Source organism: Molothrus aeneus, chromosome 1 (genome assembly GCF_037042795.1).
Source record: "Molothrus aeneus isolate 106 chromosome 1, BPBGC_Maene_1.0, whole genome shotgun sequence".
In the NCBI taxonomy this organism is placed as follows: Eukaryota; Metazoa; Chordata; class Aves; order Passeriformes; family Icteridae; genus Molothrus; species Molothrus aeneus.
The window spans coordinates 20,645,785-20,667,317 of NC_089646.1; the positions used below are offsets into that span (position 1 = coordinate 20,645,785).

General features: G+C 38.5%; 1 protein-coding gene across 1 annotated transcript in view; it reads right to left on the reverse strand.

Moving 5' to 3' along the window:
- Nucleotides 1-3,272: 3,272 nt before the first annotated feature.
- The window catches only part of LOC136558300 (macrophage mannose receptor 1-like), a 31,497-nt gene continuing 13,236 nt past the window's right edge, over nucleotides 3,273-21,533 (reverse strand). The window contains exons 16-30 of the mRNA XM_066552651.1: nucleotides 21,365-21,400; nucleotides 21,108-21,277; nucleotides 20,176-20,243; nucleotides 18,423-18,523; nucleotides 17,024-17,166; nucleotides 15,980-16,094; nucleotides 14,573-14,721; nucleotides 12,962-13,064; nucleotides 11,900-12,132; nucleotides 10,285-10,450; nucleotides 9,146-9,298; nucleotides 8,781-8,897; nucleotides 7,195-7,362; nucleotides 5,250-5,291; nucleotides 3,273-4,847 (exon numbers count right to left, since the gene is read on the reverse strand). Of these exons, the coding sequence (XP_066408748.1) occupies nucleotides 4,606-4,847; nucleotides 5,250-5,291; nucleotides 7,195-7,362; nucleotides 8,781-8,897; nucleotides 9,146-9,298; nucleotides 10,285-10,450; nucleotides 11,900-12,132; nucleotides 12,962-13,064; nucleotides 14,573-14,721; nucleotides 15,980-16,094; nucleotides 17,024-17,166; nucleotides 18,423-18,523; nucleotides 20,176-20,243; nucleotides 21,108-21,277; nucleotides 21,365-21,400 (2,006 nt within the window). The 3' untranslated portion in view covers nucleotides 3,273-4,605. The remainder of the gene's footprint in view (nucleotides 4,848-5,249; nucleotides 5,292-7,194; nucleotides 7,363-8,780; nucleotides 8,898-9,145; nucleotides 9,299-10,284; nucleotides 10,451-11,899; nucleotides 12,133-12,961; nucleotides 13,065-14,572; nucleotides 14,722-15,979; nucleotides 16,095-17,023; nucleotides 17,167-18,422; nucleotides 18,524-20,175; nucleotides 20,244-21,107; nucleotides 21,278-21,364; nucleotides 21,401-21,533) is intronic.

Genomic DNA, 21,533 nt, shown 5'->3' on the forward strand with positions numbered 1-21,533 from the left:
ATCAGCCACATCCTTTGCATACTCACCACTCTCAAGAAAGAAAGCATCGCCTCATTTTTCTAGATGGCTCTGCCCTGTGATACCCAGCTCTGATACCCAGCTGTGGCCTTTCCAAAGAACACAAGAATACCCAGGCAAATAGGAACAAACATACAAAGATCTTACACTCTCCAGCCCTTCCCCATCCTCACACACACTCTCTTTCCTGATCTGAACAGTGTTCCTGAGGCAACAGTTCACTTTAGGTATAGCAGCTTTTTTTCTTAATTCTCATATGCAAAGTAAATTCAACCCTCTATCCCTTCCCCACGACCAGAAGTCTCATCCTCCTGCACTTTTCCCTGCAGGATCTGCATTTCCCGGATCTCTGCTTTGCCATGTTCAGCCTTGCCTGTCTCTCCTAGGAATGGTCAGCACTTCTGGCTCAATTCAAACTCCTTCATTTCTAGGTCAACCTTTCCCTTCAATCTCCTTTGTTTGGACACTTTGCATTGTATTTTTGTTTGCCATCCTCTTACCAACCTCAGTCACTGTTTCCCACTGCACAAATTCTTTTTCCTCCAGTTACTGAATATTATTCCCTCCAATGTCTAGAGCCTCTTTGTCATCATTTGCCTCTTCTGGTGGGCAACAAAACAACTGCAAGTCCTCCACATATATTCCTGATTATCAACTATAAACATAAAATTATGTCAGTCAGTTCTTAAAGTAGGTGAGATGGATTTCATCTGGATGTCTAGATCTATAGTCTGGGTAAAAAGCCAGCATAATGGTTGCACTGTGTGCTTTCTCCAGAAATGAGAGCAAATATTTCCTCAGAGGAACCAGAACCACTAACCACATCCTTAAAGCACTAACCAACTCCTTCAAAAGATTATATAACAGAGAGTGAATAGTTGTGCACAGCAAAAACATGTGCCCAGAAAGCTGGATGTGTTAGATAAGGACACAGCTGTGAAGAGACAAAATGAACACTAACTCTTCCTCTGTCCGGATGCAGTGACATCGGGAACACGTTCTGCTTATGGAGCAGTTTGCACCTTTCCTATTGACCCCGGAAAATCTGGCTCTTGCCCATTGGAATCTGGCCTGAAGGCACTAGCTCATTTCACATCTATCTATTCTCTTTGTATTTATAGAACTTCCTTACATTTTGCTCCAAATTACTCTTCACTTCCTTTTTCAGTCCCCTAGTTTCAGAAAATTAAATGACAAAAATAAAGACTTGTAGTTCAACAGTTTCTTTTTAGACTCATGTTTAGCCAGGGGCCTGAATCTAATAGGTACTGATACTGATATTAGCAAATTTTCTCTGTAAACTGGTATTATTTTTTTGGAGGAGGATGCTCCATTCTTCCTTGTATATGTGTCTGCCATGGCTCTATCACTGTCTGACCTTAGAGAAAGTTACAATGGTGAATTTTTCCACAGCTTTTTCCTTCCTTAAAGGCAGTTACTGCATCTTACATTATAGTAAGTTCAAGTAGAGAAACAATTACTTTGTCATCCATGTTATAGGCAAGGGATATAATGAAAATAGGTGAGAAAAGGCAGGACATTCTCTCTAAAATACCATCCTCATACAGAGAAAACAAGGGCAAGCGACTGAGAAAGTAGGTGCCAACATCTTTGGAGAGGCATTTTACAAATGCTATTTTGTTGCATGTAAGACCAAATCCAGAATCCATGTGGAAGCAGGACAAGTTGACAAATTGTGTTTCCCACATTTCTGTTTACAGCAGTGTAACACCAAAGGTTCTTTGGCCTGGTGGAAAGATTGCTTTTACCACTAAATTCTGTGTCCAAGCATTTGACGAGTACCTCTTTCCTACCTCCACACAAGTAGTCTGTAAACTAGGTACTGGACATCATCTTGCCTGATGAGCATTCTTGGAGTTGGTCTAGTAGCTAGGATTTGGTAGGAAATAGTGGGAATGGCAGCTTTCTTTCAGAAATCTAGCTGCAGGAGAATAATTTGTAATAAAGAAACCTACAAGTAACCATGAAGTTTGAGAAGAAAACCCATCAAATTAGGATGTATGGAAAACTAAACTTTCTTGTAAATTCCTGCTTCACTGATAGGGAAGAAATGCAGATCATAAACTGTGTTTCTTAAAACAAGTTGTTCTGTTTGTTTGGGTTTTTCTCTAACAAGCTCTTATTATGAATAGAATGAAGCTTCTCTAATAACAAGCAGCTATTCACACAGCACATTCACTTCTTCACTCACAGAGTTCACTCACAGGCAATGATCAATATTGGTTGGACCAATATTCTGAAACTAATCCCAGCTGTACACTCAGTTTCAAAGAGCCATACTGGCACTCCAGATAATTCTCAGGAGATGTCTGGATATTTCTCTCAGAGGGTCTTACTTTTCAGCAGCAGGCATCAGCCACTGCTGTCTCCAATATGGTCAAAGATACACAATCCTCTCTCTGCTGATGCTTGTCACACTAGAAACTCTGTACAGACCTGGTGAACTCTGGGTTCAATTCTCAGAAATGCAAAAGGACTGCTAAGGCTTATCAGTCCTTGGAAACTTTCACTAATTAAATTCTCATTTGGGATATTTCCTGGGTTTGGCTTATTGTTTTCTGGTAGCCACTTTTTCCAAAATTATGCATCCTGTGGAACCAATTCAGACAAGCTAGACAGAAGGGTCCTTTATGGAAGGTGTTACAAGGGTGGATTAAATCTTTTTAATCTGCTCAGTGCTGTGAGGATCTCAGCTGAAATACCTTATCTATCTATCTATCTATCTATCTATCTATCTATCTATCTATCTATCTATCTATCCATCTATCTATCTATCTATGTCTGTCTATCTATCTACCTACCTTACCTCACCTTATCTGGTGTAGTGCACTGTCAGAAGGACCCACATACCACAGCACAGGGTCTAGAAGGGAACAGCAGAAGGAACGAGAGACCTGGAAGATGCAGCCACTGAAATGCAGAAGGAAGAGCTAGCGTTGCTATCAGCAAATATTGAGAGGAGATATGAAAGGGCCATCAATATATAAAACCTGTCTCAGAAACTACTAGTGCAGACCAGCTTAAATTACAATACTTTCATTAGACAAGTAAAACCTTCAAATGTTACAGATAAAGAAGCAATGAGACAGTTTCACAGATTGTTAAGGAGCATTTAAGAACATGCTAGACTAGGAAAAGTGGTGCTCATTTGTGTATAAAAATTTAAGAGCCCCATCCCTCCTTTCTCTTTTTCCTGTTATGATAAATTGTTCTGTTTAAGAAGAGACACACACTTTTACTTAGAATCAGTCTTTTAATTCCCATTTAGTGAACCAACGCAGAATAAAAACTTATTTACATGTTTTTCATACACACACAAAATATTTTAACTTAAACACAATTAAAACCAGTCAAAAGATTAAAATATCAAAAAGTATCAAATTAAATAAGGACATCCACTGCACTAAGAGCTTTGAGCCATTTGGTTGTTTGCATTTGACATGAAAGACACTTGGAAAGTAAAAATAAAAAACACCTGTATGTGAGATTATTTTAAGGTTTATGAAGCCTGAGAATTATGTCAGTAGACCTATATAAGATGCAATGCCATCACGTCCATCATGATGGAAGTCTAGAATGAGACTCAAAAGTTTAAAACAGACTTGCACAGGGAGAATTTGGTTAGAAATTAGAAAAGACTTTCTAAAGGTAAGTTTCATTAGGCTTTGACAAAATGGCCTAAAAACTTATGAAATCTACACTGGCATTGGAGATATCAAGAATACATTTTATGTCAACGTTCAGGTGTAAATTAAGTATAATTTCTCTTTCCTTCCTGCCCTTTTGCAGCATCCTTTGAGATCCCTACTTGACTGTTTAAACTACTTGACTGTTTATGATAAACGACTATATTCACAATACACCCCCACCTCTCATCATAATTGTTTTTTCAATGCATATGTTACAGAACTACAGCAGAAGAAATACAATTTACACTTTGCTTTTCATCAGTCATAAACAGAGGAGGAAATTATGTAAATTCTGATATTATGGGCACAAAGAGTTTCTGTGGTACCTCAGTAGCAAAGAGAAGACAGGGACCCACAGTTCTGGAGCAGTTGCCTGGCTGAGGCTAGGATCTGGTCTTGCTTCAAACAGGGATCCGCACCAGGTGAGCTTGGACATCCTGTCCAACCTGTGCAATTCTGCCAGTCTGCGCTGGACATCAACAGGACATTTTCAGGGTACCTACAGGTCTGGATAAACTTTTTGGAACATGCTAAGGACCATATTCTCACAACTGAATATGACGAACACAGTTCTTGTGCCTAAAGATGATGTTGGACGTGTGTGGTGGCTGGAGCTGCCTGAGTGTTGGCTGACACAACATAGTTCCAGGCCTGTGTGAAAGCTCAGCAACCCTCCCAGGTACTAAAGTTTGTGAGCAGATCTCTGGATCTGCCTGGCAAGTTTGCTTGTTTCTGCTAGTAGAGAAAGCAAGAAGCACCCCATGCAAAATTAAATAGAATTTACACAGGAGAAAATTGCTTTCCTTTTCCTTAAGAATTCTTATGTATGCCAACACTTTAATTCTTTTTAAAATCAAGCCCAAAATTACCCTGCCTATTAAATTGTTGCCTGCTCATTTTCTTCAATATTGGTCACAAGACAATTTGATTCATGAGTTCCAATGTCACCACGGTATATGGCATTGTCAAACCCAGCTGTAAACATTTGTCGATCACGTCTTCTTTTATAGAAACAGTACAATGTGAGGCCAGTGCCAGCTAGCAGAAGGAAGACCAGTACAAAAATCATCCCACCTAAACCACTTGATGATGAAGCAGCAGGAGCTTCGTTTCTTGATGCTGTAGAAGACAAAACACAACAATTGCTACAGATGCCCAGAGAGTGTTGTTGCATATAACAAATATCTCCCTAAGTAAACAACTGAGTTAAAACAAAAGTACTGAACAATCATAATAGCAGTTAAAATTGATGCATGTTCCAGCTAAATAATGCAAAATTTGGCCCAATCTGTTCTAAGGAACATTATGTTGTACTACATATACAACTTGTAAGGAAAAAAAAAAGAAGACATCCAGTTTGAGAGAAGTGCTCTCATTTTAAACAGATTTAAAATAAAATAATCATGACAGCTATATGGGTATTAAAATGAAAATTTCTGGAGGAAATTCCACTTGTAAATAATGAATGCCTATAAACCTATTGAAATTTCTGTTTATTTGGCTTAAAAGAAACCAACTTACCATTATTGACGGGTGAATCATGGGTTGGCTCAACTTCAGCAACTTCAAAATTAAGAAATATGTATATTATACAGTTTGAAAGCAACAGTTCAATGAAATAAATTCTGCATACATAATTTTTACCTTTTGCTCATAACACAAAGTAAAATTTTTTAAATTTTTGCTTTTAAATAATCATAGAATCATAGAATGGTTTGGGTTGGAAAGAGCTTTAAAGATCATTGAGTTCCAAGCCCCTGCCCTGGACAGGGACACCTTCCAGAGACCAAGTTTTTCACAAGCCCCTACCCAACCTGGCTTTGAACATTTCCAGGGCTGGGTATCCACAAATTCTCTGGACAACCTGTCCCAGTTGCTCACCACCTTCACATTAAAGAATTTCCTCCTGATATAGAATCTAAACATACTCATTTTTATTTTAAAGTCCCTTGTCTTGTCACTCCACGCCCTTGAAAAAGTCCCTCTCCAGCCCTCTTGTGGGCCCCCATTAGGAACTGGAAAGTGCTATAAGGTCTTCCTGGATTCTTCTCCACTCCAGACTAGACAACCCCAGCTCCCCCAGCCTCTGCTCATATGGGAGGTGCTCCAGCCCTCAGATCATCTTCAAAATCCTTCTCTGAACCAAGCTGAGTAGGCTATTTTAAAAGTAGGTTATTTCAAAAGGTTTAAAAATAACCTAGTTGAGTTTTTCTTGTGCTGGGGGCCCCAGAGCTGAACAAAGTATGTGCACTTGAAAAAATATATGAAAATGTATTTTGACAAATGATGCTGAACCCATGAAATATACTTGCTAAAAACGTTTGTAGACAAGACTAACTGTTGTCATTCATTGCTTTGAACACTTTTTATGTAAGGTAGATTGTGTTCAAAGTTTTTACTCTTCCACAGGGTAAAGCTTAACACTTCACACTGAAGAATTCCAATTTTTTACACTTGCAAAAATGAAAAGCACAGTTGTACTTAGCACTTTAGCTGTATTTTTAGGCCAATTCCTTTTCCTCCTTCCATTGCTTGGGGGTATGATTCAGTTAATTGCTTGCTGGACTGACTGGCTGGGCCCTAAAAAATGATGGATGACTCCATTGCCAACCTGCCAACATGTGAGGATCCACAGGCAGAATTACATTTGTGTGGTGGATCTGTTAGCCAGTAGCAAACGTGACCTACTCCACACTGTCTCCCAGCTGTTGTGTGCAAACATTGACCATGACAGCTGCATGTGTGCAGATTTACATCCTTCATGTTTTATGCAGTACTGCTGTGAAAGTACTCGCCCCAGCCCGTGACACCCAGATTCCTCAGCAGTTGTCATCTAAAACACCAAAGGGCCACAAGTAACCATTATAAATGAAGCATACCATGCTGTTTGGTTGTCCTGACATGTCTCACTGCTCCCCTGTCAGCAGAGAAATGAATTGAGCCCCACTGCCCACCCTCTGATGCTTTCTTCTTGCTCATCCAGCAGATCCCAGCACAATTCACCGTGGTGGTACTGTCCCCACCAGCAGCTCCTACCTTCTCTCTGCAGGAGCTCAGTGACTTTGCACTGCTCCCCCTCAGCTTACCTATCAGGAGAGTATCTGCCTTTCTCCTCAGCACTCTCCAGTTTGATCATCTGTTCATCATCTACTGCTCCTTGCACTCTAACCATAATATCCATCAATCTTCTCTGCACTGTCAGCAGATGATTTGTCCTTCCCTACCCCAGGGCTCAGTAAATGCCCAGAAGTCAATGCTTTTAAACTAAGGGGAGGGAACAATGACTCAGATTATTCTCCAACATTACTTCTCACCATTTTAAACAGAAATTACTCTTGGCTTTGATTCAGATGCACATGCATCAGCAGCAATGCATGAAGTGCATCCAGTGCCTAAACACTGATGGCCTGATGTACATCAACCACTTCTTTGAAAATAACCCAAAGCACAGAAATTCAAAACTTACTTTTGGGGATTTTGCAAATAAAATTCTGGTCAACAGAGCAGTAATAGGTCCTCCAGGTTCCGCTTGAGACGTCCATGTCAACACAGTGTTCATCAAAAAGTACTGTAGGCTCTCCTTTCTCCCAGTTGACATATTCTACTGCACTTTTGTCCATCCATATCCATTCTCCTAAAATCAGATGTATTACTTAGTGAGTGAATGAAGTGGAGAATAACTTCTAGTCTACTGGTCAAAATGACAGATCAGATCTGGGATTTTTTAATTGATTAAACTGGTATCACCAAGCCCCTATTTCTCACTCTAAAGCACTTATTTCTCACTCTTTTAACACTCAGCACTTTTCAGGTGGGAGTGTACCAAATGCAAATGTTCACAAAGTTAACTTCACTAGTGTTCACAGCTGTCACTGATGTAAGGAAGACCTGTCCAGCTTGCCAGGGATCTTTAGCTGAAGCCTGCACCCAGGACTGTGCCTGGGAACCTTAATAAAAGCAGAGCATCTGTACAAGCCAGTATCAGCAGTGCCAGCATACAGAATGCTCAGGAGATTTTCTTTATGTGCATATTCAAGATCAGCAAATAGCTACTTTATTAGAGCTGGATTAATTAATTATCTTTGCAAATTGAATTAGCTCTCTCTTTAATCATCTCATCTGCTGACTGTCATGCACCTCATATCAATTAGGAATAATAGCTATCTTCCCTGCCTCTGTGTGAGCTTTTGTGCCAGCATATCCTGGTATATCCAGCTGCCTCAGTGCCAATTCCTAGGTCCCTCCCCTGCAGCTGCACCTCCCTCTTGCCCCTGCTTGCACAGTGTGGAGGTGTGACACTGTAGGGGACAGGTCAGGAACAGGTCACTGCTTTTGTAGTGCTCATTTTCAGCTAGAACAGATCAACCTGGCCCACCATTCCTGGTGCTGAGAGAACACAGACTTGAGCAGAAGTTGGAGCCCAGTCTAGACTCAGTCTGGAGGTTTACCCTCAAAGTCTGCCAAGAAAAACTGTATTCAGAATTATGATGATATAGAATAGAGTACCAAACTTGCAGTTACAGCAGTTAAAAAAAAAACCAAAAAACCACAACCCCATTAAATATATTTGGATAAAACTGAAAGGTTCTACCAAAAATTTATGGAAAAAACCATTGAAATTTAGGTAAATAAATTTTTCTAGGCAGCTCATATGAGATGCTATGCCCTGTGTTTAGAAATAAATTTAAATTTCATTTAACTCAGCATTTAATGACAAGACAACATTTTGCTTAAAATACTACAGTGGTTAAATGTCAAGTATTTTGAGTTTAAAAAGGCAATAAGAAACATTTTTAGTCAACTACTGCAGTGCTAATCTAAAACCTTTTACAGACAAATATACTCTAATTGCAACAAAGATACAGAAAGATAGGCCTCTTGGTGGTTTATGTTTTACATGTTTTAGCAGAAAAGCTATTGAATGTTTATAAGGTTTTTTCACTGATTATTTATTAAACATTTAGCATATTTGTATTATTATTTAGTGTGTTAGTATTCACTCTCTTTACTTAGTTTCTATATTCATCTCAGTATGCATTGTGAAATAATTACCATCAATATTTTTGAACAATCCTATCCAAAACTTTCTGAAGTCACTTGCAAGTGGAGACAAGTAAAGTAAGAGAAAATTCATTTCAGCCGAATCTTCTATGGAAACCAGAGAGGCACCTAAAAATATCAATTAAAGATTACATACAATTTCAGTGAGATTTTTCATTATAAGTTAATTATCTCAGTAAAAAATAATTACATGCTGCATGATCGGCATTACCATATAGGAAAAATTGTTGATAATAAATTTAAGTCTGGTGTAGCTTATAATTGATACACACATTAAGTATTATCATTTGGTTCTGGATTAAAAAACCAAACAAAGAAACAACCGGTAAAATATCCTAATAAAAAAGGGCACTTACCCATTTGAATGCACATCATGGAAGCATGAGGCCAACTTTCCTCAGAAGTGGTGTGAACATAGTAACAGTGCCCACGGAAGGGAATCCAGGATCTACCACGCTTCGGTTCAGGACACTTCCCAGGAAGCTGAGGTGGCTCACTAGGGATTAACTCTATTAGGAAGACACACAGGTTTCAGTGGAGTTTTAAAACCTAAGGGAAACATGTACTCCTGGACCACACATCAACCCCACAAATACGACATTTATTCCAGGAAAAGGAATATCCCATAGACTTAACTAATTATTAAGTATTGAATTAAGCTTGACAAACTAGTAATAAGCTTTCCTGGTTGGAGCTGGTTGTCCAGTCTGCTAAAGGAGGCTTACTCCAGTCTAATTGCAATTGTCTTCAACACTCCAATTTTTACCTAAAATTTGTGAAACAGGATGAGGAATGAGTCAGCATACATAAGGACCTCAACACAACTCTGTGGCTTGTGTCTAGCCAGTTTCTAGAAAAGTCAGAGAAGTTGTCTATTCATGCCCTTGTGCATCATAGAGCCTAATCAACATAAAACCAGAATTTATAGCCTATTGCATCACCCAGTTAGAGCCAAAACAGAGCTTAAATTAGAATATTTTTTCTTAATTATGATGCAGAAATTATGATTTTCATATATAATTTGTAACATGTTTGAAAATTACATGTAATATTTGAGCACTGATGTATTTGGGGAGAAACAACAAACTAATTGATTTGGCTCCTACACTGACAGAAGTTTCTTAACTCACAATATTTCAAAAGATACTTTTAAATGTGAAAGTATATAATTAATATATTTATAGTTAGGCTAAAGTTGATTGATTTTGTAGTTCTTGACAAACATGGAAGCAAAAAACCACTATGGCATGTGGCATGAAATATTGCAGCTGTCTTTTTATGTGCATGTGTTGACTGGCCTGTGAAATGGAGTGTCTGGAAATCACACAAGACAGACTGGATCAGACTGGATCTACTCCTTAAAAAAAGTAAGAGTTTATCACAAGGCATACACTGTCTATCACAACCTCCGCATATGTGGAAAAATTAAATCCAAATAAAGACATTGACTCAAGTTCCAACCTCCCAAAACACATTTGTCCATTTCAGAACTTACCATTGGATTGCTTACAGAGGGATATAAATGTTTCATTGCAAGATGCTGTCTTCCAAAAACCATCCAAATCTAAATAGACACAGGCTTTGTTTTTATTTGGTTCTCCACTGCCCCAGTTAAGATACCTGCTCCTCCTTCTATCTGACCATACATATTGGCCACCAGTCTAAAAGCAAATCACAATTATGATTATGTCACATACAAGAATTAGATTGGAAGAACATTAAGATTGCACTTGAATGCATGCAAAAGGTGGGAAAAAATGAGAATCATGGTTTCTTGCACAAGATTATGTAATGAATGTATAAGAAACTGTTCCATACTCCCACTCTCCACAGCGGGTGGTAGGTGGACCACATCTACAGATGTTTAGCATGCAGCCTATATTACTCAATTCACACCATTTGTCTCATGCCCTAAGTGGGCAAATGGTCTTGAGGTAATAAATGTGAACATACAGATGAAGATTTCTTTAAATGACTCCACATATACACACAGATCAAATAAAGATTGCAGAGAAACTATTCCTCTAACATAGGCTTCTCTAGGTATTTAGAAAGCAAAGAGGAAAATCTGAGGTTTCACTGGAGAGAGAAAACTCATGAGGCTTTCCTTGGGGCTGGACCACAGAACTCTGCCACCCATGTTAACTGGGCTTGTGGTAAGTTTGTGGGTCTTGCATGGGCCAGCTACCAGAGATGAGCTAAGCATGTATTTGGTCAGTGGATTTCACCAGTGTTTGCAGAGGATAACTGACATTAGTCACACCCATGGCTTCTGCTACCCCATCCTGTGCAGCCTAGATCCTTCCTTCCTACCATCGTATTCTTTGTGCTATTTCCTTTCCTGTCTGCTTTGAGACCCTTGGCCATGTTTCGTTCCAGATTCCTGCCTAATCCCAGTTCCCCAGTGTTCTCACTAAGGTGCAGCTCAGGTTCCTCTCGCCTCAGCACCTGTGCCCTGTCTCAGACCTGTGTCCCACCAAGCTCTTGCTCTACCTCTCTCCACTTGATTTCTGCCCAGCTTCAATTCCAAAAATATCCAGCTACATTTTATTTATCTGTGTTCTTTTTTACATGCCTCTGTTGATGCTTCCCATTTCAGACCTTTCCACTCTTAGCTGAGTTTGTTGGCAGTTTTACACAAGGCACCAGCTGCAGCTCCAAAAGCCAGCCTAAGGAGTCCTCATTGCCAGAGCCCTGCTTGTTCCACTATTGCCCAGCATGAGCTCATGTACTGCTGGGCTGTGAATTGAAACAAAAACTTGAACTCACAAAGAAAGAACTATTTTTAACTCAATTTTTTCCTTTGGTGTGCTCCACAGTATACCTTCAGAAAGCACTGCTCCACCACAGGAACATGTGGTAGACCATGGAGGAGGAAGTGAGAGCTTCATTGCTGCTTTTACCACTGAAGCCACTCAGGTCTTTGAAGTGTGGGCTGTGGCAGTTCTTGTTTACACTATGGACAAACATTTAGATGTGTAACTCCCCTCAAGTGGAGGGAAGTCAGGAACCTCTGCAAGATTTTGATTCCTGTCACATATCTATGGATCTGACCAATAGTTTATCTAAGGCAATGCTATGACTGTCACAAGCAATTGGGTTGGACTCACTATGTTGCTGTTAAGGCCAATCCATACAGGCTCCCCGTGCTTTAATATTTGTAACCACAGGAAAGATTCAGCATAAGGATCCAGGATACTGGCCAGTTCTGCAGACTGGTCCCTGCAGTTCTTCTCTGCTTTTTCCCAGCTCATTTTGTAGTTGATGACTTCGTAGCGGTCATCACCATAATTGTTAAAGCCAAATGCCGGATCTGTGGGTCGGGAGTGCGGCAGTTTGGGGTCTGTAACAAGCAAAAGAACAACCAAAAATCTATATTGGCTCAGATTTATAACCCTGAGAGAAGATCTAGTATACTGGAATTAAAAGAAACTGCAATAGCAAATTAAAATATATCCAAAAATCCCTGCGGTGATGAAAGCCACATGTTCATGTACTGTGACAAAATTTTCTAATACTTGTCAGAATGACTTTTTTGAATAAGCATCATGCCCAGAAATATACCTTTTAAGCACAGACCTACCTAAATCATATTGTACCATATGTAGGGCATTAAAGGGAACAATTTCTTCAATTTTTCCATTATATATTGGCATTTGTTGTATTTCTGACAAGGAACAGGGTATGATAAACACACCATGAGCAAGCAGAGGGATGTGACTGCTGCTGCTGAAATTGTCTAAGAAAGAATGTAAAGGAAATCAAGCAGGGCAGTTTTAAAAATATAAAGAACTTGCAATGTTTCTAGTATACCATTAAAAATTCCAGTTTTGAAGATGTAAAGACAATTCACTCAGCCACCTTTGATTGCTAAAAGTAGTAAACTACATGATGATACATAGCTCTATGTTGTTGTTGTTGTTGTTATTTACTGGTCTAGTTTTTGAAATAGAAAAAAATTAAGAGATTTTTTCCAAAGAACTAAAATGTGTGATCATCTTGTTAAAATGGTCCATAATGCATGTGATACTGTCATTAATTTCAGTTAGGTTAGGGCAGAGTTACAGGAAAGCCACTTTTAGCACCAGTTTGAAATTACCACAATAAATCAGGTCTAAGTGGTGGAGGAAAACTTACCAGAACTTTTTAGAAAGTGGTGAAAGAAAACTTACCAGAACTTTTTTGGCAGATGTAACTTTTGCTTGCTTTACACCCTTCATCTTTCCATTTCCCTGCCTGTTCAATAGGGTTCTTAATCAAAAAGACACAATCATCCTACAAGACAAGTGAGATTAACAAGAAAGAAGATGTGGGTAGGTAGAAAGCATTCCTACTTCTGGACACACAGACTCATGTGTCACATACAAGCACATACAGAGGAATAATATGAAGTTCATAAAACTCATGCAACCAATGGTCAGACACATTGTATGGCCATAGGGCCTTTGCAACTCAGCCCCAGGAAAGTCTGTCCTTGGATGATGGAGGGAGCTGCAAAGCACAGAGGTAGGAGGATGTGTCTGGAGCCCCCTGGGTGTACATAGCTCTGTGCGTGGCCCTGAATGTGTGTGCCTGTGTGTGGGTTCCCATGTGTGTGCTGGCCCACAGATCTGCTGCTCTTTTCCTGGAAGTTGTGGGGAATTGCTCCTCAGCACTGAAGCTTACCTGGAGGGCTGAATTCCTGCTTCTGCCCCAGTTCAGGACTAGGAAGCAAAGTGGTCACCACAGTGCAGTAATGTAGAGGTAGTTTGTCAGAAACAACCCTTTGTTGGGGAAACTCCCACACCCTTTCTGCTGTGCTTTGGACCCTTTACCTTCCTCCTCTCCTCCCACAGCACAAGATGTGGCTTGGCCTCCTGCAGGGGAAGGCAGTAGCTGTCCCCCCCTTGCCTCATTGTAACCTTATGCTACCTCCAAACCCCCTTCTGGCACTAGCCCAGGTCTTGTCTGCAAGAGACAGAAGTTGTATATGCAGTGATTTCTGGAGGGGAATGGTCACAGCCTTCTGCAGAAAGCACAGGCAGGTGTGAGGTGGGGAAGCCCTGGAGATTCTAAAACCCTGCTCTAGCCTGATGGTAGCTGGACCTCAAAGAACCCTTTTCCATTTTAACTGAATATGAAGCACTACTCTTAATGAAAAGAGGAAAACTTGGTAGAGCTAGCACAGGGGTATAGAAATAATACTATTGGACAGTATTTTACCTTGGCCATTTCACAATTACTGAGTAACACTATGTTCTGTCTTACACACACAGGTAGAGAGATGTCAGAAGTTTCAAAGCATAGAGAAAGGATTTTTCAAAATGAAGATTAGGGGAAGATAAAAATTAGAAAGGAAGACCTAGACTCCCTCTTTTGAGTATTTCATTCAATGCATTTATCTTGACAGGCTCAGTTCCAAGAAATGTCAATGCATGTAATTATCTGAGTATTTTCATCAAATCTAAATAACACTCACTGCATCCCAAAATTATATTGTTTATGCTATGGTTAATTTGAATATCCTGATGAATCATGGTTAAGTGAGGGAAATTGCTCACATGTCTGAGTTTTGCACAATTCTTCCAAACCTCTGTCTGGGCTCACACAGAACCATGACAAATACAGAAGCTGAAAAAAAGTGTGTAGATACATCTCCCACATGGATACTCCGCTTTTAAAAAGCAATGAGACTAGTAAAAATCTTCATAAAGGAAAAGACAGATATACAATTGTAGCTACATACATTTTGCTCATCTACCAAAGTTGTAATGTTTAAGTGACAAACAGAAATTGAAGCTTACCATACTATAATAACTTCGGGAACCTTTTGCCCAATTTGTATAGTCTACTGGGCTTCCATCTGTCCACAGGTATGTGTGCTCCTGATTTATGTCGTTCAGTCCAATCCAAGCATCAGTTGCAGCATTTTTTAAGAGGGACATAAGGAAAGCTGGAGGGAAAAAAGAAAAATGGTATAAGGAAGGAAACTGAATGCTCTCTTCCCCAATGCCACAGACTTTGGAGTGCCTGAAACCAGGATGATGAGCTTTCTCTTAATAATAAGGTGCCAATCTCATGACAAAAATAAAATTTATATATATTAACAGATATTTAACATCAGTCATCTGAAGTTAAAATTGGAAAAAAGTGTATACAAATTCAAGGATGGGCAAATTTTTAATGAAACAGGAATTTATTTGTACACTCTTCTATGTTGTTCATCATCTGAGGAAGCATGGAAAATGTTCTAATATATTACAGAAATTAACATGAGTACACTAAGCCTTGGCACATAGAAATCTAGTCCACTGAGTGTGCACTCCCTTTCCTTCTTTGGTTAATTCTTTTTTATCCTGACTTAATAACTTAATTTCTAAACAGGCATAACACAAAATAAACCTTACTTAGTAACTAAGTATGTATGAACCAAGTATGTATGAATTTGTGGAATACCAGGTGCTGCTCTCCTTAATTCCTACCAAGACTGACTTTCCACTGATATAATCTCATTCCTCTGCTACAAAAAAGAAATTTAAAACACTAGCACTGACGGAGCGAGGTAGGAGATCCATGTGCATCCCTCAGGACCTGAGGCAGCACAACTCCCAAGCAAACATGAGGTCTCTTAAAACGTTTGCAACATGCTGAGCAGCAAGAGCAGCAGGTGCTGAGCTGCAGCAGAACAAGGGGAACAGGGGGAAGCTGGGACTCCAGCACTGGAGCCTTCTGCTTCCTGAGGATGTGCCCTGCACTGGCACCCACAGCATCTGGCTCAGCAGCTACATGCCCAGTGATTTGGGTTTGGATATTACTCCTTTTGTGTGACATTTTGGCATAGAATCATAGAATCATGGAATCACAGATTCTACTAGAGGTGGAACCTATGAGGTGACATTCTGCCAGAGATGGATGTCACCTCAAGGATCAGATAGTTTCTTAAATAAAAAAAAAGTGGACATTTAATTATATGACAATACTCTTATAAAAAAAAATTATATTTCAGCAGTATGTCCTATATTAACCTCCAAACTATGATTTTAAGATTTAATCAAGACACTGTGCAAGCATTTTTCCAAAGGTGTAATTTCTCATTCAGCATAAATTTGTATTGATATGGAATAAATAACTGCATATATGGCAGAAGCTCTAACATATTTTTAAATCTTTTGATCAGAAATTACCATTATCAAAACATTGGTACATTATACCTTGCTCTTCCTTTTTTGATATAGTAGCCAGATTTCCTCCAAGATCAATGCAGTTGTTGCGTGCAGCATGCCATGTCAACGTATCATTTTCATTAAAGCCAAAGACTTTAAAACACTGGAAAAGAGAAGTGTGCCAAATCTGAATCTAGATGCTGTTTTAATTTCTGATTAAAACATCTCTGTTTGTAGCAAACAAAATAAACTGGATATTTTATGTAAAAGGGGAGGTTAGCTAATTTAACAGTACTTTCCACCTTGTCTTTAAGTTTAAATGACAGAGAAGACCTGTACTAGAAAATGAGTATAAAACCCAATATTTTGGCACATATTTAAAAGAAGAGATATGTCAGTCTACTGATCTCAGCAGGAAATGCATTAAACTTTCTGAGCATAATTCTGAGATGTGACCATGAGAGGAATGCTGAAGACCTCAGAAAACAAAAAAGATATGTTTTGAAGCAAAATATGTCATCTTCTGTTGCCCTATTTGTCAAACAGGATTTGGTTCTTACAGGAAAATCACAGAAAGAAAATTATTCCAACATTGTAAAGAAAGCCATGAATTTATCATTTCTTGTAATATGATCTTATGAGGTTTAAGTCATTAGACAGCTTTGTCAGAGTCATGCAACCCAAATGTGCTACCTAAAGCAGGCAACTGAAAAATCAAGCAGTTAATTTGTGGAAAAATTGAGGAAAATGGAAGGTGGGCAGAAGTGGTTTATGAACATTAAGGGAAGAGATAAGGGAAGAGACTTTGAAGCTCCTCTTCCAGGAGGTGAGGAAGAGAGAGAGATTTTAGCTTGAGAGAGCACCATGAAATGGAAGACACTGCATTTGTGACCTTTCCTCAGGACTGAGAGAGAGAAGGGAAAGGAAGACAACAGCCAGTGGATCTCAAAGGATCTCTATCAAACTGAAATATTTTTGCTCAACCAAATTTGTGATAACTAAAAACCCTGCTACTATTGAAAAACTGATTCAAAGATTTTTTTTTCATTCTGCTCTTTTAAAAATACAAAATATTGATATTTCATACTGCACCTTGTTATCAAAGAGGAGCCAGTCTTCTGTACACCCACCCTTTGGCGGTGGTGAAGTGGGAGCAACAGTTGGACGAACAGTGTTGTTAAGCCTTTCACAAATGAATAACTCAACACTGCCACAGTTGATATCATTCCATGTACCTGAAAGCAAATTAGAATTAGAACAAAACAAAACAAAATGCAAACAAGATTGAAATAAAAGGTGTATTTTCCTAAAGAAAATCTATTGTAGCAAGCAAAACTAGTTGCAGCATTTGTGTTTCTCTCCCCAAGGAACAATAAGTCATTGTATGTCTATTTCTTCAAAATATTCACGTTTCCAGCAAAATTTAGAATAGAAATAATTTGTCTAGAAACAGAGATATTTCAATATTTCAAAACCATTGCATTGACAGACAGGAGTTTTAGTTCAAATGCTTAAATCTTTTGAGATCTGTAAAGTCTCTGGAATTGCTCTGTCTATATAAGGCGCTCAGTCCTGGGTACCTTCCCACCTGAGCTTCTCACAGTCCTAGAGTTTTCTGGCATATTTTCTGCCTATTGGAGTGTGATGCAAGATGATAACATTAACATCATCATCCTCATTTTACAGATCAGGAATGAATAAGAAAATGACATATGTTTAATTGGCTGCAGACATTTACAAGTAACTACCTACAGCAGAAGTTTTCACACCTAATGTTTAATGGAGATATTGTCATTTTAATTCAGAGAAGTTAAGGAAATGACTTATCTGAAAGAAGGTTTTCAAAACAGGACAAAATATTTACTCCCCAAAAGTGTCCATATCCTTTCATTCACCTCTAAGAGAGCCTTGGAAAATCACCTCAGCTATAGATTTTGAGACCAGAAATGTTTAAAAGTAGAAGAGGTTTACTGGGCCAAAAAAAGACTAAGTTCTTGGCTCGTATAAACACAATTGCTTCCAGTTCTCTGTATTAATGGATATTAAAAAATATTTTCTTTTAATTTAAATATTGTATAACATTGCTTAATAATAATCCAAGCCATGGCCAAATTCTCAGTTATTAGGAACTGCAGAAACGAAAGCAGATCGCTAATATCCTGGGAAGGTGGGCTCCTAAAAATAAAATGGACAGAGGTTAGAGGAGAAAAAATGCTGACCCTCTCTGCCAATTGTCTGATGCTTACCTGATTTATTTGTTCACTTAGAAATTTTCTTACAAAATTGCATGTGTAATTCAATGTGTTATCTACATAGAGTTCATTTTTTTAAAGTACATAAATGAAAGAAGAGACTATAATTAATTTTCCTTTGCTTTTTGAACATTATGAAACATCAGCCTGCTCAGTATGTTAACCCACCCAGCCTTGCCCCCACAGCCCTCCCAGGCCTAAGGCACATTCTGCAGATTGAATGTTGTTACAGCACCCACCTGTATGGGTATACATGACCACACAGTTTTCATCATTATTTGCAAAATTGGGTTCATTTGGAGCCCAGGCAACATAGTTCACTGATGTTCCATCCATCCACCTGAAAGAAGTCATTTGAGGGAATTATAATTCTAAGTTGAATTAGTCAGTATTTCTTTGCAAAGGATACATTTGAGTTTTGTATTTTAAGTTTTGTGTATCACAGCTTAAAACACATGTTTTTCTCTGTTAAAAGGAAACCAAGACCTTCCACTAGGAATTAGTGAAAACTATTTTCATATCAACTGCCTACAGTGTTGACTCAGACCAGGTCTGAACAAATCATCTTTACTGGTGGTCCCAACTTGTCTTGGTCTCTAAACCCTGATAGAGTGCTGGAAATGCACCAGTCAAGGACTTGACCTGGATTTCTCTGGAGCACAGAAACAGACACTTGAGCTTATTTTAGCAATTTCCTGTGTGAAAAGCAATAATATAAGTTCTTGTAGGGTAAGAAAGGGTCTTGAACAATATACTGGGAAGCCCTTGGAAGCATTTTGTTAAGCATAGGAAATCTTTAATGTTGTTTACCTATTTGCTATTTTTTCCAATTATGCATCAATTGATTCTTAGTTTGATGATTGATTCACGGGCTTATTTTCAAAAAGTAGCCAAGAAAAAAGTGAAAAGGCCTCAGTGTGCCGGAAGTCAAGTGATGAATCAGACAAGACTAACAGTCTTCAGGCAGTAACACCTCCAGGACAATTCAATGTTTTTCCAATTTTGGAGACTGAGTAAGTACATGCATGCTTTTGGAATTAAATTACAGATTAGGAGTCCATCAGGATGCCTAGTTGCTTGCAAACCTCCTGAGTCAAATTAGAAAAACCAGTACCTAATAAACCAGGAGAAAGAATACACAGCAAATAGTGGCACCTTCATCCAACAGGGAAGAGAATGAAACTAGTGAGGGAACAAGGGAGGACTGGGAAAACAACGATCATCTAAGCAGTGAATGTGGTGTAGAAAGCAGAATGTCCAGGAGCTGAGACTACAGAGTCTCTGTGGTTTGTGGCCAACAAAGACAACCTGTGACAACAGAAGAAAGACTAAATGAAGAGGCTGAGACTCATCTGACCAAGCTTTGAATCCCAGAATAATCCACTAGAAAAAGCTGCAGTGGGAGAGAAGAATGCCACAGGAGACATGTCTGCAACACATCCAAGGCTCCAGGGGACGTTTAAGATAATTCCAGCGCACTTTGTTTCCAAAAACATTTGTAGAGGAGTAGCCATGTCACCTGAAGCTGTCCTGCCCTGAACTCTGAGAGCAAAACCATCTGGAAAACCAAACAAGGGCTCTCCAGGATTGATATTTTGCCTCTAAAAACCACTTTGGTGCTTCTCACTGCAGGTTTCTAGTGTTCTTTTTCTTTGATCATTTCAACATTAAGTAATGCCTACAAGTAGTGTCTGGAATGTGCTGAAGACCTCCAACCAAATAAAAGAGGATGACTCCTCACTTACTGTAATACAACAATTCAGCCTCAGAACACAAAAGCAGTAAAGAACCAAAAGAGGTAAAAATTGATAGTGGAAATATGATGGGCGAAGTGCTTTGCTAAGGAGCAGAATCCCATTCTAAAACCTTATGTGAGGACATAAACCTGTCTACAGGTTGTGTTAGTCGTTGGATTTCAATTGTCTCCTAGAGCCAACCATGTTAAATGTGAATACATTATGAGTATGAAAAAATTAATTTGTTTTTACTTACCGGAAGGTTCTGTCAAGGCTCACACTTAAGCCAATGTAGAAGTTGTTCCCCCAGTCTTTATAGAAAATCTAAAACAAACAAACAAACAAATTTACTTAGCTGTAATAAAACAGATTTCAAATAAAATAAAAAAAAAGTTCCAAAAATGCTGTAGTTTCTATTGCTAAATTGCATAGTATGTAATGTGCAGGGAGTTGCTGGAATTATGTGCCCAAACTGCAAAATGCAAAATTTTCCTCTACTTTTCAGTATATAACTATCGGAAATTAAATAAAACCTAACACAAAAACAACAACAACCAAAAAAAGGTGCAAATTATCTGAAAAAAAAATGGAGAAAAAAAAAGCTATGTTAAGAAGGCAAGAATGACCTCTTAAGCAGGTTTATAGCAATATTTTTGAGGGTTTTAGGAAAACATTGTGAGAATTTGCTGAAAGGCTCCCAGTTAATCATGGGGGGTTGTACTTAGTCATGTGGAGGAAAGAATGCAATAAAATTTTATTTTATTTTATTCCAAAACAGTATATCGTCACCAGGCCATTCCTTTGCTATAAGACAACATCCTAACTTAAACCTTTTGCTGCCAATATGAGATCTACTTTGACAAAGAGCTTTTATTGAATTCTGTGAAAAGAATGAGTTAGAAAAAACATAATTAGTAATTGCAGCTTTCAGCTAAACAGAGCAAAGTCTTTGAAAGTTGCACCCTGAGACCATTCTTGAAAGGAAGCTGAGAATTTGTCTATGTATAGCAAGCTATTAAAATAATTATTATAATAAAGCTTTAAATAGATAAGCCAATGAAAGATGAAAGGTGGAACTGATTTTTTTTTTATGATTGGGACCACTTTCTAATATTTCACAAACAAGATGAAAAAATGTGCCTCAGTTCACAGAAAATGGTGCATTTTTCAAACAAACAGGTTTCTTACATATTTCCAAAGAAAATTTTTTTCAGTTTCACTCTCAATGACAACAAGGTCACCACCATTCTTCTTGCAAAAGTCTCTGGCTCTTTCCATAGACATCGCTTCTCTGCTGAAGTAGTATTCCTTGTGTTTGTATATTATCCAGTCATCTTCACCAACAGCATATTCATGATCTGCAAAAGAAACATTAATTACCTGTAATAGAAATTAACATCATTACATGTTAATTAAATTTTTTTCATTGGATGCACAAGACTTACTGAATGTGGAATTAGGCTCTGGTTTTGGTGAGGTTCCTGCAATATAAATCAATATTTGAGTATATTATGTTTCTCAGCTCTCTCTCAATATATTTACACAGTAGTCAGCATTTTAATTACAAATAATCTTAAGGGTTACTCAGTATATGCTTGTTTTTGTCACAGAATT